General features: G+C 38.4%; 3 protein-coding genes across 10 annotated transcripts; all 3 read right to left on the bottom strand.

The window, feature by feature from the left end:
* Positions 1 to 1,143: 1,143 nt before the first annotated feature.
* LOC134177309 (uncharacterized) lies at positions 1,144 to 7,694 on the bottom strand. Its single transcript, XM_062644085.1, has 9 exons — positions 7,569 to 7,694; positions 7,416 to 7,512; positions 3,365 to 3,726; positions 3,267 to 3,305; positions 3,105 to 3,200; positions 2,992 to 3,049; positions 2,075 to 2,339; positions 1,677 to 2,021; positions 1,144 to 1,504 (listed from the first exon to the last, which is right to left on the bottom strand). The coding sequence occupies exons 3-9, from the start codon at positions 3,507 to 3,509 to the stop codon at positions 1,367 to 1,369; spliced, it is 1,086 nt and encodes a 361-aa protein (XP_062500069.1). The 5' UTR covers positions 3,510 to 3,726; positions 7,416 to 7,512; positions 7,569 to 7,694; the 3' UTR covers positions 1,144 to 1,366.
* Positions 7,695 to 8,535: 841 nt separating this feature from the next.
* Positions 8,536 to 12,484, bottom strand: LOC134177181 (uncharacterized). Of its 6 annotated transcripts, none has more exons than XR_009969448.1 (10): positions 12,245 to 12,484; positions 11,853 to 12,173; positions 11,535 to 11,789; positions 11,382 to 11,478; positions 10,282 to 10,598; positions 10,170 to 10,208; positions 10,007 to 10,102; positions 9,887 to 9,944; positions 8,642 to 8,731; positions 8,555 to 8,588 (listed from the first exon to the last, which is right to left on the bottom strand). XR_009969448.1 is itself a non-coding variant. In XM_062643934.1 (10 exons), exons 1-10 carry the CDS (start codon positions 12,321 to 12,323, stop codon positions 9,051 to 9,053), a joined length of 1,395 nt encoding a protein of 464 aa, XP_062499918.1. In that variant the 5' UTR covers positions 12,324 to 12,484; the 3' UTR covers positions 8,904 to 9,050. The 6 variants fall into 6 exon arrangements, 5 of the variants coding, with proteins under 5 accessions (XP_062499920.1, XP_062499918.1, XP_062499917.1 ...); XM_062643934.1 differs by lacking the exons at positions 8,555 to 8,588; positions 8,642 to 8,731 and adding an exon at positions 8,904 to 9,237 and having other exon boundaries at positions 10,282 to 10,401; positions 10,456 to 10,598; XM_062643936.1 differs by lacking the exon at positions 8,642 to 8,731 and having other exon boundaries at positions 8,536 to 8,588; positions 9,882 to 9,944.
* Positions 12,485 to 18,104: 5,620 nt separating this feature from the next.
* LOC134177117 (uncharacterized) lies at positions 18,105 to 24,699 on the bottom strand. 3 transcript variants are annotated; one of them, XM_062643842.1, is made up of 11 exons: positions 24,506 to 24,699; positions 24,122 to 24,439; positions 23,804 to 24,058; positions 23,651 to 23,747; positions 20,337 to 20,698; positions 20,239 to 20,277; positions 20,080 to 20,175; positions 19,966 to 20,023; positions 19,044 to 19,332; positions 18,641 to 18,985; positions 18,105 to 18,468 (listed from the first exon to the last, which is right to left on the bottom strand). In XM_062643842.1, the coding sequence occupies exons 1-11, from the start codon at positions 24,582 to 24,584 to the stop codon at positions 18,331 to 18,333; spliced, it is 2,076 nt and encodes a 691-aa protein (XP_062499826.1). In that variant the 5' UTR covers positions 24,585 to 24,699; the 3' UTR covers positions 18,105 to 18,330. The 3 variants fall into 3 exon arrangements, with proteins under 3 accessions (XP_062499826.1, XP_062499827.1, XP_062499828.1); XM_062643843.1 differs by having other exon boundaries at positions 19,044 to 19,308; XM_062643844.1 differs by having other exon boundaries at positions 20,367 to 20,698.
* Positions 24,700 to 25,239: the final 540 nt, after the last annotated feature.

Below are 25,239 nucleotides of genomic sequence, written 5' to 3'. Positions count from 1 at the left end.
CCACCAAGTTCTACTAACTGTTGATTGGTTGATTGCCTGAGGTATAGTTAGATTAATACTATTGCCTACAAGCTGGTAGATCGCAAATTCTGGAGAGTCGAGACCGTAGTTGTGAGGTCCCTCACCTACAAGCAAAAATATCTATAAACACCGTATGGTGTCAAAGCAGTTGGACAACATTGATTTACCACACACGCATTCTTGTTCAGTACTTGCATACTTGATGATTACTCCAAAAAAACAGACAGACTATGTGAGATTTGCTCATACTGTGTTAGTAATAAGCTTTGTTTCCTCAGAAAACGCAACGAATGCTTTCTGACAAGAAGTGATACGAGTTCGCTCACACAACGTTGCAGTATCTTCTATCAATTCACTCACCAAAATTCTTTTGTCCTGTACCTGCAGATGGCCTGACTAGTAAGTTCAATCCTACTTCGGCGTGACAACTAATGTGTTATAAACAGCACGAATTCATTCTGCTAAATTTCTTAACCTACCGCACGTACGCATGCAGTGCATCCTTCTATTGACTTTTCCTTCAATTGGCCATTTAATCTGCTCGGCGCATACGTAAGCACTAAGTAGATATTTTCTCGTAGATATAGCGACGTTTTTCTATTGTTTGTTCATTGTATACGCCGATAAGACGTCGAGAATCGACCATTTCGTATACGCGCGGTGCTCACTTGATGAATTTTATTCTTTGGCAATCGCCTTTTGAATATAATTAATTAATTTTGTCACACTTTGCCAATGTTCTCAAACGAAAACTGGCACAGGGCTTTCCAGATACTCCTATATTTACTTCTACGTTTTTGAAGAAGGCAGAACTGTAAGTGTCTTTTATGCATTTTGTGCGTCAAATAGCGGTAGCAGATCACAAACTTTCTTGAAGAAGAGACATTGAAAGAGCACACAAACACATACACACACTCACACACACAAACACACTAAAACACACACACACACACACACACACACACACACACACACACACACTCACACACACACACACACACACACACACACACACACACACACACACACACACACACAAATGCACACACAAAATACACATGCACGCACAACCAAATTCAGTTTTACTATTGTTTGACACATGATTACTGCTACGTTGTAGCTCAAAGGCCAGTTTTGTGTATTTTGTTGACAGTACAATAAAGCGAATGCTTTGTGTCTTTGTAACCGTTATCAACGTTGCAGCTAGAGTCAAAAATCAAAAAACCTAAAAATGTTATTCAAAAATTAGAAATAAATGCTTGAAACTGAAACCAACTAAACAGTCACTAGTTAATGAATGAAGAACGTTAAACTGTTGATGAAACATTTGCGTTTCTCAGTCTCTTCAGAGTTTCTGTTCGTCGTTTCTGGGCGGTGGTTGTTCAGAATTCATTTCAGAATATACGACACTTGGTTTTGCTAGTAGCTGTTGGATCGACCCAGAAAAACTCGTTTCTAGCTCTGCATACTGAACATCACTCGTCTAGGATTTATGATAGTAACAAAGCAAAATACATGTATATAGTCAAATTACTTAGGTCCATACATAATTTAAGTCAATCAATTAAACAATAACATAAACTACATAAATTTAAAATATTTAAATTAGCTACTAAACGACTAAATAGTAATGTGTAATAGTTTAATTAATGTACCTTTGGTGGAGGTTCTTCTTTGGTTGTTTTCTTGGCCATGTCGACTGTAGCATAAAGTGTAGTAACTTGAAAAGATCCGCCTTCTTCTGCTGTTTTGAAGTTTCCCATTTCATTTTTCGCGTCTTGGTTGAATTCTACCCGAGATTCTATCAACGTCACATTGTTGACGTCATCCACTTCGTCGGCCTTCCGACACGGAATGACTTGATAGAACGGGATAGGAATCTGTGAATTCAAAGTTTCCCGGGGTCCAGAGCCGTTGGAACAACTTGGTACAGCGTAATGCTCCACAGGGTTCACTGTAGAGGTTGTTTGAGTACTTGTTACTTCGTTTTGAGGCAAATCCTAAATTCAGTATTTTAATATTTGCGCCAGTAAATAAATAAAATCGACGATACCTGGTTTGTTAATTTTCTAACATCGTCAGTGGCTGCAGCTGCCTTGTTGTCTGGGTGTAGCAGTTCTCCCGGAGTAGCTGAATGCGTTTCAACGACGTTAGAAAGAAAAGACGAGAGTTTGGATTGTTCAGCAAATTCTTCTTCGAGAGAAGTCGATAACACGTCGTTTGTCTTGGGGTCTTGCTTGGACGGCAAAAACGTCATTGAATCGGGTGGGGTACCGTCGACGTTCACATCTACCTCAAACTTTGTTTCTGCAGTATTGCTATATACAGATACTGCGGTATTACTATATAGACAGAAACATATTAAAGAGACAAATGAAAGATAAATAAGGGTGATAAATGCAAAATTTAAGTGAGGTGTAACGTGGGCTAAGTAAGCCTAGCACTTTATGTAACACTAATATTATAACGCACGTTTATATGATTACATTACCAAAAGCATTTTGGTGAGTTGTTTAACATACTCGTACACTTATCAAACACAACAGTCTGTTGATTGGAAGTTAGCATTTATTTATCTCAGTACCGGAACACATTAATTTCAGTATCTCAGTTTGAATGTCATAGCTTGTAAATTGCCCTATTTTGCTATTACATCGCAACACATATACAATAAAATGTAATATATATTAAATTAGCTAGATCTAAACCATAAGTAGACACTACTAGAGTGTATACAGTAGCATACAGTAATATGTAAAGGAAGATACATTTACTAGAGATACCAAGTTGTCTTCATAGTTTGTTACTCTGAACTTGTTTCATTACGTATAATTACATTACACTAAGGCAAGTTACATGTCAGATAGCTTTACATAAGACAAGAAAACCGTAACTGCAAACATTTATTAAAATTTGAATTACTTTATAAATTTATGTGTGTGCATGAAAATTTTAGAAAAAGCACTTAACCTGTTTGGATAAATGTGTTGAGTTGTTTGAAGGTCTGAGTTCAATTCTCTTTTGCGAGCTGAAACGTAAAAGATCATTCTTAGTGCTACAGGTCTAAGGTAGTTGAAGTTCACCTGATTTTCGTTTGCAGCAAACAATAATGATGACGATCACGATGATCAAAACTAGTGCACCAACGCTTGCTGCAGCAATAATGTATATAGGAATTTCTGTTGATTCATAGTATACAATAATTCATTAAAAATGTTTTTATTAGTACGCTGCGAGATTAGAACCTTGAGAGCTAGAATCTTTCTGAGGTGGAGGAGACGCTCCTGTGTTAAGAATATGCGTTATACAGGATAGAGTTTTGTAATATATTGTTACATGTTACCTCTGACCATTGGATGGGTAGCTAACTTACGATATTCTGTAGTTAGACTCAATCTCTGTTTGTATGTTGTTGACTGACTTGATTTTTGTTGATTTGTTCTAGTTGAACTTGCTTGTCTAGCTGATGTAGTTGAACTTGCTTGCATGGGGGGACTTGTTGATTTATCTGATGTAGTTGGTCTTGTTTGTTTGGTCGCTGTAAGAGTACTTGTTTGTTTATCTGATGTAGTTGGACTTGTTTGTTTGATCAATGTAGGAGTACTTGTTTGTTTATCTGATGTAGTTGGACTTGTTGTAAGGTAGTCTGTCGAATCAGTACTGGGCCTCAAAGAAACAGGCTGATTTTGAGTGACGGACGTAAAGCTAAACAAAATAATTGTTCGTAAGAAAGCTAGAGTACAGTAATTATAAGTAGGAGTCTAAATTTGTTACAGCTATTCAAGAAACGTAGGATGTTTGCGTATACAATCAATAGCTGCAAAAAGACGCAATGATGACAACCTTTTATATTCAAATTGTCTCAGCAGTAAGTTTTAGTAATTTTTATGCTGCATCTTTCTAAATAAAAGTCTCATTTGTCTGTCTGTCTGTCCAGGAGCATAGCATGACCTCTACAAAAAAGGGACTAAACTTCACGATGCTACTGAACACGTCTACTTTTATAAAAACGCCCACTTTTATTGGCTTCTACTTGTAAAATCAGTGGCAGATCTAAACTAAAATAATTTGGTTTATTTAAACAGCTTTGGTCCTCACGCGTACTTACAGTCCACAATTTTACGATCACACTTAAAATGACGGGGCTATAGCCCGATATTATTGCGCGTGATACGTGCCAAAATAAGAATAATCGCGCATCAGGGGTAGGAATTTTGTGCATTTGGGGTAGGGGTTTTGTGAATTAGGGGTTGAGGTTTTGTGCATCAGTAGTAGGGGGTTTGTGCATCAGGGTAGCTGTTTTGTGCATGAAGGTAGGGGTTTTGTGCATAAGTGATAGGAGTTTTGTGCACTAGGGGTAGGGGTTTTGTGCATCAGGGGTAAGGGTTTTGTGCATCAGGGGTAGGGGTTTTGTGTATCATGGGTAAGGGTTTTGTGCATCAAGGGTAAGGGTTTTGTGCAGCAGGGGTAGGGAGTTTGTGCATCAGAGTTAGAGAGTTTGTGCATCAGGGTTGCTGTTTTGTGCATCATAGTAGAAGTTTTGTGCATAAGTGATAGGGGTTTTGTGCATCAGGGGTAGGGGTTTTGTGCTCCAGGGGTAGGGGTTTTGTGCATTAGGAGTAGAGGTTTCGTGCATCACGGGTAAGGTTTACTACATCAGGGGTAAGGGTTTCGTGCATCAGATGTAGGGGTTTGGGCATCAGGGGTAGGAGTTTTGTGCATCAAGGGTAGGTGTTTTGTGCATCAAGGGTAGGGGTTTTATGCATAAGGGCTATGGATTTTGTGCATCAAGGGTAGAGGTTTTGTTATCAATGGTAGGGGTTTGGTCCATCAGAGGTAGGAGTTTTGTGCATCAGGGTTAACGGTTTTGTGCCTAAAGGGTAGGGGTTTTGTGCGTCAGAGATAGAGGTTTTGTGCATCAGGGGTAGGTGTTTTGTGCATCAGGGGTTGTGGTTTTGTGCATCAGGGGTAGGTGTTTTATGCATAAGGGCTATGGATTTTGTGCATCAGGGGTAGGGGTTTTGTCCATCAGAGGTAGGAGTTTTGTGCATCAGGGCTAACGGTTTTGTGCCTGAAGGGTAGGGGTTTTGTGCATCAGAGATAGAGGTTTCGTGCATCAGAGTTAGCGGTTTTGAGCATCGGGAGTAGAGGTTTTCTGCATTGGGGATAGGGGTTTTGTGCATCGGGGTTGGGGTCTTGTGCATCGGGAACAGGAGTTTTGTGCATCAGGTGTAGGGGTTTTGTCGGATTGGCTTTAATAGTTTCGTGCCAAATTTCCCGAGTATACAATATACGCGCACATGTAATACGCAAAATTTGGTTTTTTGCTAAGGCGTGTTAGCTAGAGGTAGTGCTACAGTAGCTACAGTACTGTACTTGCCGATGGATCAGCAGGAGCGTATTAGGATGGCTGCTTCTTTGTTGCAACAGGCAGTAGAGCAACAGGAAGTCGAACCTGGTCAATCGATCGGTCGGTCGCGATCGACAGAATTGCAAGCGGTCTGCAAGGCTACTAGTAGCTCGGTCCCGTAATCTGCGCAAATACCACAAGTACTTTTGAAACTGTTTGGTTTTCGAACTAGTTCTAGCAGCGGTGTATAACGTCGCAGTGTTCATCTTCATTTCGCGCCAAATTGCGCAAGAAGGGTCGACGGACGAATATCGGATAGACGCACTGCTTTGTTTGCTTGGCTGACAAATTTAGGCAGTACGTACGTTTCGGGATTTGCCAATGGTCGTTGGAAAAAGCGGGCTTGTTAAAACGAAGGCTGACTTTTCCCTCTGAGGGGTACTGCCAGGAAGTGCACGACGAAATAGTTTCCGCTTTTCTCACACTTTGAGCGAATTGCTGAAAGTGGCGAGTGCTGGGGGCAGAGAACTTGTAATGATGGATTGTGTTGCATTTGGATTCACTCTGGCGTACTGGAAGGCCTACCTTGGACAAACCAAATGCTACATCAGACCGGTGTTGAAGGACGTTGTTCTGGATGAATCTTCAACTAGAGAGTTTAGTGGTGCTAAACGTACACCAAATCAGCTATGGATGGAAGGCCTTACCAGTATGCAAATTCCAGTCATAGAGTGGCAGTGGAAACATTTCAAAAAGATGTTAGTAGACAGTATAATATGCTACCTTGCAACGTGATTACCCTACTTTGTTCTTTCTCTTTTGCAAATTAAAGGTTGTAACTGACGATTATGAAATTGACTGGAATGGCCCAGCACCACATCAAGACGACAATAGTATCAAAATTCCTGAAACGTTATGTCCACTTTTGGCAGACCAAATAATTACGCTTATTGAGACCATCGACCCACTAAGTGACAGTGACAGTTTTGGAATAGACACTTTTTTGCTGACAATAAACTTTGTTACAACTTGCCTAAGTACGTAGTTAATTACAGTTAGTCAAGGCAATAGTTGTTATCTATAGATTGTTGTGTCTACAGTGCACAAGCTATAATTTCACGGGCTACGAACTATATACAATGATACTAGACTATGGGGTGATTTTGTGGACTAGGCTTATGTACATGCTGGTGTGCATGTTTCACAGGCTGCTACACTTGCAATTGTTCAAATATTAGTGCTCAACCTGTAATTCTAGCATAGTCAAGCTAGAGGTTCACTGATTTTCTTTATGCGTTAATTAAACACCTAGCTAAAGCTACCTCTAAAATAACTAACAGAAAAACACCTACCCTTGATGCACAAACCCCTATCCCTGATGCACAAAACTCCTACCCTTGATGCGCGATTATTCTTATTTTTTGGCACGCATCACACGCCATGCGATCTAGCCTTTACACCACGCTACGCCTCTGTCTGTCTGTAACTACCTAGCAACAACAGCTCAAAGTTTGCATGACGAAATGTGAGTGCATGCACGATCGAGGTCGATAGTGATAGTGCTTTCAGAGTTCTCTTGGGATGGCGATATTTCTTGCTGATCGAATTTTAACCTGCCGCCACTTTTGCTCAAATTCTTTAGATCGGCTCATTGAATCTACAGAAAGTTTGAAATGCTCGTTTGTAACCTCAGACAGTATAAATGAAGCGAGTCGCTTCCTGTCGGGGACGAGCAAGATATATTTACTATATCCAAGTTATAAGAAATTCGAATATTTTAGCTAAAGGAACAAATTATTCGAGAGCTTGTTTTGTCTCCGCCTATTTTGTGTAACAAAACAGGCAGATAACCACGCGGGAATTTGTATTAATTTTAATAATTAAAGGTGTATCTTGCTCTATTTGCCGGGGAATTAGATCTGGCCCCTCTGCTAGTCTTCTTGTACCATCAGTCTACACTAGTACTGTAGACATATTTATTTATCAGGTCTAATATAATTTTAGATAATTAAGTGATCTTTTTACACACAAGATACGATCTTACTTGCACGAAATAGAACTTGCTGTACTAGCAAGCTGTTGAGGATCTAACGTGAAACTTTCAAGTGCTGAGCAAGTCGTAAAATTGCAACGAGAAATATCTAAATAGAATGGACAACAAATTTGTAATTTTGTTTAAAATATTGTTCATACTTACCATTTATGAAACTGATGGATGCATTTGCAGTAGTACTTCCAAAACAATTGGATGCAGTAATGAAGACAGTTAGAATGTTTATAACGTTAGGTTTGTCAAATGTAGAACAAAACTGAGTTTGATTTTTAGCTGCCATACTGACATGTTCTTGGGTCTGTATTGTAGTAGAAGGAGGCGGAATGCCAGTGATATTGACGCACACAGAAATGCTAGTGTCACAAATGGTTGTGTTTACTTGGTCAACAGCAGGAAAGTCTAAATGTGAACATATTGTAGATATTTTACTTCTGAAATGTACATCAGTGCAGTAATGCTTACCGCCAGTGTTAATTGTAACACGTTTGCCTCGATGTTTAGTCACAGTTTTATTTACAACTTGAGTGCTATCGATTTGAATTCCGTTGTAACTCGAGTCTTGTAGAAGTACACTAGCATTCGATTTATGTGTTTCGATAGTTCCATTGTGATGCAGAACTTGAAATGTTCTAAATTCTAATTTAGAATTTTCTTTGTAGAAACCCCATCTAAATGACTCTGATTGGTTGCCCGCCAATGGAATAGTTAGATTAACGCGTCTTTCGAGAAGCTGGTAGATTGTAAATGCTGGAGAGTAGATATTGTAATTGTGAGGTCCAACACCTACAGACAATGTCAATACGTTTCGTGATGTCAATTGGACAAAGCAATGCGACAAACTTGCATTGATTTACCGCATATGTATTCTTGCTCAGTTACTGCATACTTGATGACTGCTCCGAGTAACAGACAGACTATAAGCGATGATCTCATACTACTGACAAGTATGCAGGTCCCCTTTCCTAGGCTCCGTGATTACCACTCTCTCTTCTTACTGGGTTTGGCGTCCGAAATGCCGACGCAGTATCTTCAACTGAATGATCAAAGGTCTTTTGCTGCAACTGGTGGTGGCCTGATGTATTGTGTTCACTCCTACTTCCGCGTGGTGTGACGAATGTACGTGTCATCAACAGCAAGTGTGGAACTCGTTATCCTTACGCTCTACTGCATAGACAACATGTATTCGTCTACTAAATTGGTTGTAGACATGTTGATACTTGATATTTTATCTACATATTTTGAGACAATTTTATTTGTTTTCTGTTTAGCTTGTAGATCTCCAACATCGGCTTGCATGCAACGTTTAGCTAGTAAACAAGAATGCAAACTACAACTATTATTTATATCAACCACCACAGAGAAACTTTGAAGACAATAAAATTATGAGAACGTAACACCCATACAAACACAACACGCATGCGTAGACCCACGCGCAGTTGGAACGTACATAATTTGTAAAATTTAGTTAATTTTTGGTACATGTGTATTGTACGTGTATATATAATGTTTGTTTATAACGTTATTGAATTTCGTTTTCAGCAATTCACGAACGTATTCGCTCATACATGCAAAAACATTTTATCACTGAGTAGCAGAGTGGCTAGATGCATGCTGAAGTCTATCGCATCAAGTAGTTCCGTAAGCTGTATTGTTCTGCATTGCCGTCTTGTATACTTTTTTGTGTTCGTCATGATCAGCTGGCACTCCTTTCTCGCGAGCTGCACGTGCGTTGGGAAATTCAAATTTAGCACTTTCGTAGACCTCGTTTGCAGTGTCGTGTATAGATTGTAATTCTACATTTGATAAATTGAATCTAGAAGCAAATCATGCTAGACATAACACTTTTAGAAAAATTCCAACAAATATACATATGTATTGCTATAAACAGATACTGCGGTTTTGATATATATATATATATATATATATATATATATATATATATATATATATATATATATATATATATATATATATATATATATATATATATATATGTATATGTATATATGTGAACATACTACTCGCACACTTATCAAGCTCAATAATCTGTTTATCTAAAGTGGACATTATGTCTCTCAGTATCAATTTCCAGTATCTCGGTCTAAATGTAATAAATTGAAAATTATCAATTTTTTGCTTTTAGATAGCAAGATATACCATAAAATGCAATGTTTATTTAATTAACTAAATCAAAACCATAAGTGGACACTATTCTAATAAAATGTACATAATAGCTTACAGTAATATGTAAATAGAGATACATTTACTAGAGATACCAAGTTGTCTTTCGTAATTTGTTATCCTGATCTTAGTTCATTACGTATAATTACTTTACACTAAGGCACGTTACGTGCCAGATAGCATTATAAATTTAAGACAAATTAACTGCAAGCATTCATTAAAATTTTAATTACTCTTTAAATGCATGTGTGTGCATGACAATCTTAGAAAACGCACCTTACCTGTTCGCATAAATGTGTTCAGTTGTTGGAAGATCTGAGTTTAGTGTTCTTTTGCGAGCTGCCAAATACGATCATGTTTTAGAGGTAGAGGTCTCTAGTTAACATAGTTCAATATTCCACCTGATTTTCGTTTGCAGCAAACAATAATGATAAGGATCACGACGATCAAAACTAGTGCACCAACACATGCTGCAGCAATAATGTATACAGGAATTCCTATTGATACATATATATAGTATACAATATTGGGAATTTTGTTAACAGTACGCTGCAAGATTATAACCTTGAGCGCTAGAATCTTTCTGAGTTGGAGGAGACGTTCCTGTGTTAAAATACGCGTTACACAAGATAGAGTTTTTGTGATATTAGTATGATGTAATATTGTTACATGTTACCTGTTGCTACAGGGCTAGTAGCTAACTTACGATATTCCGTAGTTAGACTCAGTCTCTGTTGGTAAGTTGTGGACTGACTTATTTTTTGTTGAGTTGCTCTAGTTGGACTTGTTTGTTTATCTGATTTAGTTAGACTTGTTTTTCTGTTCGATGTATGAGGACTTGTTTGCTTACCTGATGTAGTTGGACTTGTTTGTTTGATCGATGTAGGAGTACTGGTTTGTTTATCTGATGTAGATGAACTTGTTGTAAGGTATTCTGTCGAATCAATGACGGTTCTCGAAGAAACAAAGTGATTTTGAGTGACGGACGTAAAGCTAAACAAAATATTTGTTCCTAGGAATACTAGAGAACAATAAACACAAGTCTTAATTTGTTACAGATATCCATAAAACCTAGGATGTTTGCGCGTCAACAACAAACAGCAGCAAAAAGGCGCAATGATGGCTACATTTTCTATCCAAAATTTCTCTGCAGTAAGTTTCAGTAATTTTTGTTTATGCTGCATCTTTCTCTACGTAAAAGTCTGATCTGTCAGTCTGTCTGTCTGTAACATCAATCACGCCAAAACTACTGAACAACAACAGCTCAAAGTTTGCATGATGCACGCCGAATTGATCGAAGTCGACAGTGAAGGTGTTGCTCTCTTTCAGAGTTCTCTTAGGACGGAGCTATTTCTTGCTGATCGGACCGTCGGCACTTGCGCTCATTGTATTTTCATCAAGTTTGAAATCCCTTTGGACAGTATAAATGGATCGAATGGCTTCTTACCAAGGACGCCTATAGTTATGAAAAAGATATTTATACTATATCCGGGTTCTAATAAATAACTTAGTTAAAAGAACAAATTATTCAAGAGCTTGCTTTGTCTCCGCCAATTTTGTGTAACAAAAGGAGCAGATAACCACGCGGGAATTTGTATTAATTTTAATTAATTAAAGGTGTATCTTGCTCTATTTGCCGGGGCAATTAGATCTGGCCCCTCTGCTAGTCTTCTTGTACCATCAGTCTACACTAGTACTGTAGACATATTTATTTATCAGGTCTAATATAATTTTGGATAATTAAGTGATCTTTTTACACACAAGATACGATCTTACTTGCACGAAATATAACTTGCTGTACTAGCAGGCTGTTGAGGATCTAATATAAAACTTTCAAGTGCTGAGCAAGTCGTAAAATTGCAACGAGAAATATCTACATAAAACGGACAACAAATTTGTAATTTTGTTTAAAATATTGTTCATACTTACCATTTATAAAACTGATGGATGCATTTGCAGTAGTACTTCCAAAACAATTGGATGCAGTAATGAAGACAGTTAGAATGTTTATAACGTTAGGTTTGTCAAATGTAGAACAAAACTGAGCTTGCTTTTTAGCTGCCATACTGACATGTTCTTGGGTCTGTATTGTAGTAGAAGGAGGCGGAATGCCAGTGATATTGACGCACACAGAAATGCTAGTGTCACAAATGGTTGTGTTTACTTGGTCAACAGCAGGAAAGTCTAAATGTGAACATATTGTAGATATTTTACTTCTGAAATGTACATCAGTGCAGTAATGCTTACCGCCAGTGTTAATTGTAACACGTTTGCCTCGATGTTTAGTCACAGTTTTATTTACAACTTGAGTGCTATCGATTTGAATTCCGTTGTAACTCGAGTCTTGTAGAAGTACACTAGCATTCGATTTATGTGTTTCGATAGTTCCATTGTGATGCAGAACTTGAAATGTTCTAAATTCTAATTTAGAATTTCCTTTGTAGAAACCCCATCTAAATGACTCTGATTGGTTGCCCGCCAATGGAATAGTTAGATTAACGCGTCTTTCGAGAAGCTGGTAGATTGTAAATGCTGGAGAGTAGATATTGTAATTGTGAGGTCCAACACCTACAGACAATGTCAATACGTTTCGTGATGTCAATTGGACAAAGCAATGCGACAAACTTGCATTGATTTACCGCATATGTATTCTTGCTCAGTTACTGCATACTTGATGACTGCTCCGAGTAACAGACAGACTATAAGCGATGATCTCATACTACTGACAAGTATGCAGGTCCCCTTTCCTAGGCTCCGTGATTACCACTCTCTCTTCTTACTGGGTTTGGCGTCCGAAATGCCGACGCAGTATCTTCAACTGAATGATCAAAGGTCTTTTGCTGCAACTGGTGGTGGCCTGATGTATTGTGTTCACTCCTACTTCCGCGTGGTGTGACGAATGTACGTGTCATCAACAGCAAGTGTGGAACTCGTTATCCTTACGCTCTACTGCATAGACAACATGTATTCGTCTACTAAATTGGTTGTAGACATGTTGATACTTGATATTTTATCTACATATTTTGAGACAATTTTATTTGTTTTCTGTTTAGCTAGTAACCAAGAATGCAAACTACAACTATTATTATTTCTACCAGCACAGAGAAACTTTGAAGGCAATAAAATTATGAGAACGTAACAACCATACAAACACAACACGCATGCGTAGACCCACGCGCAGTTGGAACGTACATAATTTGTAAAATTTAGTTAATTTTTGGTACATGTGTATTGTACGTGTGTATATAATGTTTGTTTATAACGTTATTGAATTTCGTTTTCAGCAATTCACGAACGTATTCGCTCATTCATGCAAAAATTTTTATCACTGAGTAGCAGAGTGGCTAGATGCATGCTGAAGTCTATCGCATCAAGTAGTTCCGTAAGCTGTATTGTTCTGCATTGCCGTCTCGTATACGTTTTTGTGTTCGTCATGATCAGCTGGCACTCCTTTCTCGCGAGCTGCACGTGCGTTGGGAAATTCAAATTTAGCACTTTCGTAGACCTCGTTTGCAGTGTCGTGTATAGATTGTAATTCTACATTTGATAAATTGAATCTAGAAGCAAATCATGATAGACATAACACTTTTAGAAAAATTCTAACAAAAATACACATGTATTGCTATAAACAGATACTGCGGTTTTGATATATGTATATATATATATATATATATATATATATATATATATATATATATATATATATATATACATTATACGGATACCAATTTTGGTTGTAAACGCAAATTTTATAGTGGACTGTAACGCTTGCTGAATAGGCCTAACACTATGTAAAGCTAATATTACGACGCACGTTTATATGACAAAATTGCAAAAGAATTTTGGTGTGTTGTTTAATTAATTAACATACTACTCGCACAGTTATCAAGCACAACAATTTGAATGAAAGTAAATTGGCATATATGTCTTTCAGCATCAATTTCCAGTATCTCAGTCTCAATGTCATAGCTTGTAAATTTTTCTTTTTTGCTAATAGATAGCAACACGTATATCATAAAATATATTTTTATTTAATTAGCTAGATCAAAACCAGAAGTAGACACTATTCTAATAAAATTTATACAGTAGCATACAGTAATATCTAATGTAAGATACATTTACTAGAGATACTGAGTTGTCTTTCGTAATTTGTTACTCTGATCTAGGTTTACTGTGCGTAATTAGTTTACACTAAGGCACGTTAAGTGCCAGATAGCTTTACGAATTTAACTAGTAAATGCTCCGTTAGCATTGTGTTTGGCGAGCGATGGTGTTCTGTCTTTACCTATTCGTGTAGCAATGGTTGCGTTACGTAGCAATAGTTTCTGTCAAACAAACGCTGGAACTCAGGAAACAGACTTTCAGTTGCTCTTCTATAGTATTTGGCTTTCAGTTATCCGAATTGGGCGTTTAATTATCCGATTCAGGCGTTCAATTATCCGTTCCTTACGGTTGTTGTGCCATATCATGGAAAATTGAATAACTGCCATAGTCTGCGGTTGGGCAGCTGCTCAAATATCATCATTCATCAGCTGTCTAGACGCAATAATTTTTAATTAATCTCGACTTTAGCGTAAATTTTTAGCGTGTGTTGTACGATAATTTCCTTTGCACTAATCTTGGTGTCCCACGTTTCCGCGGAGGTCTAACTAAGCTGTTGAGAGCAAACTAAAGTTACATATTTAGGAAGCCTACAACAACGCCTTAATCCGTCAATCGTGGTGTAATCCGCATACTTTGTAAACCGCGCGTCCTGCGTGATACCATGCATGCAACAGTCTATCATGCGTCTTAGCGGGTTTTTAGCTAATCAAGTGCTCGAATTTCACTGCTTCGCCTTCCCACCTTTCTTGAATCAATCATTTATTGTTCAGCTGAAACGTGAGTGAGCATCATAGAAAGACGGCATGAAAGAAATGTGCGCGGTTTGACTTTAAGTATCAGACTGAAACAATTATTTCTATAAATTTAGTACTTGTAAGACAGAACATCGGATGATTGAATACCTGAGTCGGATAATTAAATGCCCGAATCGGTTAACGCCCAATTCGGATAACTGATTGCCTGAATCGGATAATTGACCGCAAAATGCTATAGTTGTCTTCAATTTTTCGTTCACGCTTTAATTGTCTCACTCGTTTACTAAGATAATCGCGTAACAATGGTCGCGTAGTCACGTGATAATGGTTGCGTCACAATAATTTCTGTCAAAGTAACGCGCGGAAACTCAAAAAAGACTTTTCTTTTCTTTTAGCTTTTCTTTTTCATTCCGTTTGTCACGAATCAGTCTCCTTTGCTCTTTAGTCGCGTAAGGGAGCGAAATCGAGAGTCGTTTGACTCTCCTCGCCAAGAAGTTATAATTAAGTCGATCCCTCAAAAGAGGTCCCATGCTTTAATTTTTAGCGCATATGTTACGGAGTCAAAATTGCATTCATCTGGCATCGTCGTTTTGTCGATTTGTCTTTCTGTTTTGCCGTAAATCCGCATGACAAGTTCTGACGCACGTATATATATATATAAATATATAAATATATAAATATATAAATGTATAAATATACTAGTAAATGCTCGGTTAGCATTGTGTATGGCGAGCGATGATGTTCTGTCTTTACCTATTCGCGTAACAATGGTTGCGTTACTTAGCAATAGTTTTTGTCAAACAAACCCGAGAACTCAGGAAACAGACTTTCAGTTGCTCTTCTAAAGTATTTTGCGTTCAATTAACCGATTCAGGCGTTCAATTATCCGTTGCTTACGGCTGTTGTGCAACTAAATAACTTACATAGTCTGCGGTTGGGCAGCTGCTCAAATATCGTCATTCATCAGCTGTATAGACTCAATAATTTGTAATTAATCTTGACTTTAGCGTGAATTTTTAGCGTGTGTTGTAGGATAATTTCCTTTGCACTAATCTTGGTGTCCCACGTTTCCGCGGAGGTCTAACTAAGCTGTTGTGAGCGAACTAAATCTACATATCTAGGAAGCCTACAACAACGCCTTGCTCCGTCAATCGTGGTGTAATCCGCATACTTTGTAAATCGCGCGTCTTGCGTGATACCATGCAACAGTCCATCATGCGTCGCAGCTGGTTTTTAGCTAATGAAGAGCTCAAATTTCACTACTTCACCTTCCCACCTTCCTTGAATCAATCATTTATTGTTCGGCTGAAACGTGAGTGAGCATCATGGAAAGACGTTATGAAAGAAATGTGCGACTAAAATAATTATTTCTATATTTGTTACTTCTAATTAGGACAGAACATCGAATAATTGAATGCCCGAATCGGATAACTAAACACCCAATTCGGATAATTGCTTGCCTGAATCGGGTAACTGAAGCAGAGTTTAGATAATTAAACGCAAAACACTATAGTTGTCTTCAATTCTTCGTTCACGCTTCAGTCGTCTCACTCGTTTACTGAGATAGTCGCGTAACAATGATCGCATAGTCACGTGACAATGGTTGCGTAGCAATAATCTCTATCAAAGTAACCCGCGGAAACTCAAAAAACAGACTTTTCTCTTCTTTTAGCTTTTATTTTTCATTCCGTTTGTCACAAATCAGTCTCCTTTGCTCTTTAGTCACGTAAGGAAGCAAAATCGAGAGTCGTTTGACTCTCCTCGCCAAGAAATCACAATTGAGTCGACCCCTCAAAAGAGGTCCCATGCTTCAATTTTTAGCGCATATGTTACGGAATCAAAATTTCATTCGTCTGGCATCGTCGTTTTGTCGATTTGTCTTTCTGTTTTGCCGTAAATCCATATGACAAGTGCTGACGTACGTATATATATAAATATATAAATATATAAATATATAAATGTATAAATACTAGTAAATGCTCCGTTAGCATTGTGTTTGGCGAGCGATGGTGTTCTGTCTTTACCTATTCGTGTAACAATGGTTGCGTTACGTAGCAATAGTTTCTGTCAAAAAACGCGGGAACTCAGAAAATAGACTTTCAGTTGCTCTTCTATAGTATTTTGCGTTCATTATCCGATTCAGGCGTTCAATTATCCGTTGCTTACGGCTGTTGTGCAACTAAATAACTTACATAGCCTGCGGTTGGGCAGCTGCTCAAATATCATCATTCATCAGCTGTATAAACTCAATAATTTGTAATTAATCTTGACTTTAGCGTGAATTTTTAGCGTGTGTTGTACGATAATTCCTTTTGCACTAATCTTGGTGTCCCACGTTTCCGCGGAGGTCTAACTAAGCTGTTGTGAGCGAACTAAATCTACATATCTATGAAGCCTACAGAACAACGCCTTGCTCCGTCAATCGTGGTGTACAATCCGCATACTTTGTAAATCGCGCCTCTTGCGTGATATCATGCAACAGTCCATCATGCGCCGTAGCGGGTTTTTGGCTAATCAAGAGCTCGAATTTCACTACTTCGCCTTCCCACCTTTCTTGAATCAATCATTTATTGTTCAGCTGAAACGTGAGTGAGCATCATGGAAAGACGTCATGAAAGAAATGTGCGACTAAAATAATTATTTCTATATTTGTTACTTCTAATTAGGACAGAACATCGGATAATTGAATGCCCGAATCGAATAACTGAACGCCCAATTCGGATAATTGCTTGCCTGAATCGGGTAACTGATTGCCTGAATCGGATAATTGACCGCAAAATGCTATAGTTGTCTTCAATGTTTCGTTCACGCTTCAATTGTCTCACTCGTTTACTAAGATAATCGCGTAACAATGATCGCATAGTCACGTGACAATGGTTGCGTAGCAATAATTTCTATCAAAGCAACGCGCGGAAACTCAAAAAACAGACTTTTCTCTTCTTTTAGCTTTTATTTTTCATTCCGTTTGTCACGAATCAGTCTTCTTTTCTCTTTAGTCGCGTAAGAGAGCAAAATCGAGAGTCGTTTGACTCTCCTCGCCAAGAAATCACAATTGAGTCGACCCCTCAAAAGAGGTCCCATGCTTCAATTTTTAGCGCATATGTTACGGAGTCAAAATGCATTCATCTGGCATCGTCGTTTTGTCGATTTGTCTTTCTGTTTTGCCGTAAATCCGCATGACAAGTGCTGACGCACGTATATATATATAAATATATAAATATATAATATAATATATCTCGAGCTCAATTGACATGACAAGAGAGAGGCTCGCTTCGCTCGCCAATTAATTAATTTTGTCACACTGTCGATGTTCTCAAACGAAAACTGGCACAAGGCTTTCCTTATACTCCTATATTTACTTCTACGTTTTTGAAGAAGGCAGAACTGTAAGTGTCTTTCATGCAATCTGTGCGTCAAATAGCGGTAGCAGATCACGAACTTTCTTGAAGAAAGAGACATGCTTTTTTCATTGAAAGAGCACACAAACACATACACAAACACACTCGCACACACACACACACACACACACACACACACACACACACACACACACACACAAATACACACAAAAAATACACATGCACGCACAACCAAATTCAGTTTTCCTATGGTTTGACACATGATTACTACTACGTTGTAGCTCAAAGACCAGTTTTTGTGTATTTTGTTGACAGTACAATAAAGCAAATGCATTGTGTCTTTGTAACCGTTATCAACGTTGCAGCTAGAGTCGACAATCAAAAAATCTAAAAATGTTATGCAAAAATTAGAAATAAATGCTTGAAACTGAAACCAACTAAACAGCCACTAGTTAATGTATGAAGAATGTTAAACTGTTGATGGAACATTTGCGTTTCTCAGTCTCTTCAGTGTTTCTGTTCGTCGTTTCTGGGCGGTGGTTGCTCAGAATTCATTTCAGAATATACGACACTTGGTTTTGCTAGTAGCTGTTGGATCAACCCAGAAAAACTCGTTTCTAACTCTGCATACTGAACATCACTCGTCTAGGATTTAAGATAGTAACAAAGCATGATACATGTATATAGTCAAATTACTTAGGTCCATACATAATTTAAGTCAATCAATTAAAAAATAAAGTAAACTACATAAATTTAAGATATTTAAATTAACTATTAAACGACTAAATAGTAATGTGTAATAGTTCAATTAAAGTACCTTTGGTGGAGATTTTTCTTTGGTTGTTTTCTTGGCCATGTCTACTGTAGCATAAAGTGTAGTAACTTGAAAAGATCCGCCTTCTTCTGCTGTTTTGAATGTCCCCTTTTTATTTTTCGCGTCTTGGTTGAATTCTACCCGAGATTCAACCAACGTCGCATTGTTGACGTCATCCACTTCGTCGGTCTTCCGACACGAAATGACGTCATAGAACGGGATAGGAATCTGTGGATTCGAAGTTTCCCGAGGTCCAGAGCCGTTGGAACAACTTGGTACAGCGTAATGCTCCACTGGGTTTACTGTAGAGGTTGTTTGCATACTTGTCTCTTCGTTTTGAGGCAAATCCTAAATTCAGTATTTTTAATATTTGCGCTAGTTAATTAATAAACAAATTCGACGATACCTGGTTTGTTGATTTTCTATCATCGTCAGTGGGTGCAGCTGCCTGGTTGTCTGGGTGTAGCGGTTCACCCGAAGTAGCTGGATGCGTTTCAACGACGTTAGAAAGAAAAGTCGAGAGTTTGGATTGTTCAGCAGATTCTTCTTCGAGAGGAGTCGATAACACGTCGTTTGCCTTGGGACCTTGCTTGGACGGCAAAAACGTCATTGAATCGGATGGGGTACCGTCGACGTTCACATCTACCCCAAACTTTGTTTCTGCAGTATTGCTATATGCAGATACTGCTGTATTACTATATATACAGAGACATTAAAGAGACAAATGAAAGATAAATAAGAGTGATAAATGCAAATTTTAGGTGGAGAGTAACGCGAGCTAAGTTAGCATAGCTCTTCGTGTAAAACTAATATTACAACGCACGTTTATATGATTACATTACAGAAGCATTTTGATGAGTTGTTTAATTAACATACTCGTACACTTATCAAAAACAACAGTCTTTTGGTTGGAAGTTGGCATATATGTCTCTCAATACCGGAACACATTGATTTCAGTATCTTAGTCTGAATGGTCATAGCTTGTAAATTGCCCTTTTTGCTATTAGATCGCAACACATACAATAAAATGTAATAATTATTTAATTAGCTAGATCAAAACAATAAGTAGACTCTACTAGAGTGTATACAGTACATACAGTAACATGTAAAAAGATAAATTTACTAGAAATATACCAAGTTGTCTTTCGTAGTTTGTTACTCTGAACTAGATTCATTACGTATAATTTCATTACACTAAGGCAGTTACATGCCAGATAGCCTTACAAATTTAAAACCTAAAAAACCATAAACTGCAAACATTTATTAAAATTTGAATTGTTTTTTAATTTTATGTGTCTGCAGGACGATCTTAGAAAAATGCACTTTACCTGTTTGTGTAAATGGGTTCAGTTGTTTGAAGGTCTGAGTTCAATTCTCTTTTGCGAGCTGCAACGTAAAAGATTATGTTTTAGTTCTACAGGTCTCAGGTAGTTCAATTTCACCTGATTTTCGTTTGCAGCAAACAATAATGATGACGATCACGACGATCAAAACTAGTGCACCAACGCTTGCTGCAGCAATAATGTATATAGGAATTCCTGTTGATACATAGTATACAATAATTAATTAAAATTTTTATTAGTACGCTGCAATATTAGAACCTTGAGAGCTAGAATCTTTCTGAGGTGGAGGAGACGCTCCTGTGTTAAAAATATGCGTTATACAGGATAGAGTTTTGTAATATATTGTTACATGTTACCTCTGGACATTGGTTGGGTAGGTAACTTACGATATTCTGTAGTTAGACTCAATCTCTGTTGGTAAGTTGTCGACTGACTTGATTTTTGTTGATTTGCTTTAGTTGAACTTGTTTGCCTAGCTGATGTAGTTGAACTTGCTTGCATGAGAGGACTTGTTGGTTTATCTGATGTAGTTGGACTTGTTCGTTTGATCGATGTAGGGCTTCCTATTTGTTTATCTGATGTAGTTGGACTTGTTCGTTTGATCGATGTAGGGCTTCCTATTTGTTTATCTGATGTAGTTGGACTTGTTGTAAGGTAGTCTGTCGAATCAGTGGTGGGTTTCAAAGAAACAGACTGATTTTGAGTGACGGACGAAAATCTAAACAAAAATATTTGTTCCTAAGAAAGCTAGAGTACAATAATTATATGATGGAGTCTAAATTTGTTACAGCTATCCAAGAAACGTAGGATGTTTGTGTATACAACAAATAGCAGCAAAAGACGCAATGATGACTACAATTTTTATCCAAAATATCTCTGCAGTAAGTTTTAGTAATTTTTATTTTTGCTGCATTTCTCTAAATAAAATTCTCATCGGTCTGTTTGTCTGTCCAGGGGTGTAGCGTGAACTCTAGAAATGGGGGCTAAACTTCGCGATGCTACTGAACACGCCTTCTCTTATAAAAACGCCCACTTTTATTGGCTTCTACTCTTGAAATCAGTGGCAGATCCAGACTGGGAAAATGTGAGGTTTAGATACACAGCTTTGGTCCTCGTACGTACTTACAGTCTACAATTTTACGGCCACACTTTCAATTGATGGGGCTATAGCCCGATATTATGGCGCGTGATGCGTGCCAAAATAGGAATAATCGCTCATCAGGGGTGGAGATTTGTGCATCAGAGGTGGAGGTTTGTGCATTAGAGGTGGGGGTTTGTGCATCAGAGGTAGGGTTTTGTGCATCAGGGGTGTAGGTTTTGTGCATCAGGGGTAGGAGTTTTGTGCATCAGGGGTAGCGGTTTTGTGCATCAGGGGTAGGGGTTTTGTGCATCAGGGGTAGGCGTTTGTTGCATCAGGGATAGGTGTTTTGTGCATCAGGGGTAGGGGTTTTGTGCATCAGAGGTAGGGGTTTTGAGCATTGAGGATAGGGGTTTTGTGCATCGGGGTGGGGGTTTTGTGCATCGGGGACAGGGGTTTTGTGCATCAGAGGTAGGGGTTTTGTCGGATTGGCTTTGATAGTTTCATGCCAAATTTCCGGCATTATAAACGATATACGGGCACCTGTATGTAATACGCAAATTTTTTTAGCTGAAGCGAGTTAGCTAGAGGTAGTGCTACAGCAGCTACAGTATTGTACTTGTCGATGGATCTGCAAGAGCGCATTAGGACGGATGCTTCTGAAACTGGTCAATCGAGCGGTCGGTCGCGATCGACAGAATTGCATGCGGTCTGCAAGGTTGCTAGTAGCTCGATCGCGCAATTTGTGCGAATACCACCAAAACTTTCCAAACTGTTTGTTTTTCGAACTAGTTCTAGCAGCGGTGGAAAACGTCGCCAATCTTCATCTTCATTTCGCGACAAATTGCGCAAGAAGGGGGACGGACGAATATCGGATGGACGCACTGCTTTGTTTGCTTGGCTGACAAATTTAGGCAGTACGTACCTTCTGGGATTTGCCGATGATCGTTGTAAAAAGCGGGCTTGGTAGAACGAAGGCTGACTTTTCCCTCTGAGGGGGACTGCCAGGAAGTGCACGACAAAATAGTTTCCGCTTTTCTCACACTTTGTGAGACAGGCTACGAATTGCTGAAAGTGGCGAGTGCTTGGGGCAGAGAACTTGTAGCGATGGATTGTGTTGCATGTGGATTCACTGTAGCGTACTTGAAGGCCTACCTTGGACACGCCAGATGCTACATCAGACCGGTGTTGAAAAAAAGAACATTGTTCTGGATGAATCTTCAACTAGAGAGGTTCAGTAGTGCTAAACGTACACAAAATCAGCTATGGATTGAAGGCCTCACCAGTATGGCAAATTCCAGTCATAGAGTGGCAGTGGAAACATTTCAGGAAGATGTTAGTAGACAGTATAATATGCTCCCTTGCAATGTAATTACTCTACTTTGTTCTTTCTCTCTTGCAAATTAAAGGTTGTCACTGACGATTATGGGATTGACTGGAATGGCCCAGTACCACACCAAGACGACCATAATATCAAAATTCCTGAAACGTTATGTCCACTTTTGCCAGACCAAAAAATTACGCTTATTGAGACTATTGACTCACTAAGTGACAGTGACTGTTTTGGAATGGACATTTATTTGCTGACAATAAACCTTGTTACAACTTGCCTAAGTACATAGTTAATTAAAGTTAGTCAAGGCAATACTTGTTATCTATAGATGTTGTGTGTACAGTGCACAAGCTATAATTTCACGAGCTACGAAATATATACAATGATACTAGACTATGGAGTGATTTTGTGGACTAGGCATATGTACGTACTGGTGTGCATGTTTCACAGGCTGTTACACTTGCAATTGTTCAAATATTTGTGCTCAACCTGTAATTCTAGCATAGTCAAGCTAGAGGTACACTGATTTTCTTTATGCGTTAAACACCCTAGATAAAGCTACCTCTAAAATAATTAACAGAGAAAACCCCCTGATGCACAAAACCCCTACCCCTGATGCGCGATTATTCCTATTTTGGCACGTATCACACGCCATACGATCTAGCCTTTACGCCACGCTACGCCTCTGTCTGTCTGTAACTGCCTAGCAACAACAGCTCAAAGTTTGCATGACGAAATGTGAGTGCAAGCACTATCGAGGTCGACAGTGATGATGCCTTTCAGAGTTCTCTTGGGAAGACGTTAGTTCTTGCTGATCGAATTTTAGCCCGCCGTCACTTGCGCTCGAAATTTTTTAGAACGGCTCATTGAATTTACACAAAGTTTAAATGGCCGTTTCTAACCTCGGACAGTAAATGGAGCGAGTCGCTTCCTATCGGGAACGAGCAAGATATATTTACTATATCCGGGTTCTAAGAAATGCTAATATCATAGCTAAGGGAACAAATTATTCGGGAGTTTGTGTTGTCTCAGTCTATTTCGTGTAACAAAACGGCCAGATCACCACGCGGGAATTTGCATTAATTTTAATTAATTAAACGTGTATTCTGCTCTATTTGCCGGGGCAATTAGACTTGGGCCCCTCTGCTAGTCTTCTTGTACCATCAGTCTACACTATTACTGTAGACATATTTATTTATCAGGTCTAATATAATTTTAAATAATTAAGTGATCTTTTTACACACAAGATACGATCTTACCTGCACGAAATAGCACTTCCTGTATTAACAAGCTGCTGAGGATCTAATGCGAAACTTTCAAGAGCTGAACAAGTCGTAAAATTGCAACGAGAAATATCTACATAGAATGGACAACAAATTTATAATTTTGTTTAAAATATTGTTCATACTTACCATTTATGAAACTGATGGATGCATTTGCAGTAGTACTTCCAAAACAATTGGATGCAGTAATGAAGACAGTTAGAATGTTTATAACGTTAGGTTTGTCAAATGTAGAACAAAACTGAGTTTGATTTTTAGCTGCCATACTGACGTCTTCTTGGGTCTGTATTGTAGTAGAAGGAGGCGGAATGCCAGTGATATTGACGCACACAGAAATGCTAGTGTCACAAATGGTTGTGTTTACTTGCTCAACAGCAGGAAAGTCTAAATGTGAACATATTGTAGATATTTTACTTCTGAAATGTACATCAGTGCAGTAATGCTTACCGCCAGTGTTAATTGTAACATGCACCCCTCGACGTTTAGTCTCATTATTTACAACTTGAATGATATCGATTTGAATTCCGTTGTAACTCGAGTTTTGTAGAAGTACACTAACATTCGTTTTGATTGTTTCGATAATTCCTTTTGTACGCAGTACATGAAATTTTTCATGTTCTAATTTAGAATTTCCCTCGTAGACACCCCATCTAAATGACTCTGATTGGTTGCCCGCCAATGGAATAGTTAGATTAACGCGTCTTTCTAGGAGCTGGTAGATTGTAAAAGCTGGAGAGTCGATATTGTAATTGTGAGGTCCTACACCTACAGACAATGTCATTTCATGATGTCAATTGGACAAAGCAATATGACAAACTTGCATTGATTTACCGCATATGTATTCTTGCTCAGTTACTGCATACTTGATGATTGCTCCGAGTAACAGACAGACTATAAGCGATGATCTCATACTACTGACAAGTATGCAGGTCCCCTTTCCTTGGCTCCGTGATTACCACTCTCTCTTCTTTCTGGGTTTGGCGTTTGAAATGCCGACACAGTGTCTTCAACTGAATGATCAAAGGTCTTTTGCTGCAACTGGTGGTGGCCTGATGTATTGTGTTCACTCCTACTTCCGCGTGGTGTGACGAATGTACGTGTCATCAACAGCAAGTGCGAAACTCGTTATCCTTACGCTCTACTGCATAGACAACATGTATTTGTCAACTAAATTGGTTATAGCCATGTTGATACCTGATATTTTATCTACATATTTTGAGACAATTGTATTTATTCCCTGTCTATCTTGTAGATCTCCAACATCGGCTTGCATGCAACGTTTAGCTAGTAAACAACAATGCAAGCTGCAGTAATTATTTATATCAGCAACCATAGAGAAACTTTGAAGTCAATAAAATTATGAGCTCGTAACAACCTTACAAACACAACACGCATGCGTAGACTGAGGCGCAGTTGAAACAACATAATTTGTAAAATTTAGTTAATTTTTGGTACATTTGTATTGTACGTGTATATATAATGTTTGTTTATAACATTATTGACTTTCGTTTTCAGCAAATCACGAGCGCATTCGCTCATCCATGCAAAAGTTTTTATTAAGCACT

Source organism: Corticium candelabrum, chromosome 3 (assembly GCF_963422355.1).
Source record: "Corticium candelabrum chromosome 3, ooCorCand1.1, whole genome shotgun sequence".
In the NCBI taxonomy this organism is placed as follows: Eukaryota; Metazoa; Porifera; class Homoscleromorpha; order Homosclerophorida; family Plakinidae; genus Corticium; species Corticium candelabrum.
Note: the sequence above shows the minus strand (reverse complement) of the source record. Positions and strands in the feature narration are given on the sequence as shown.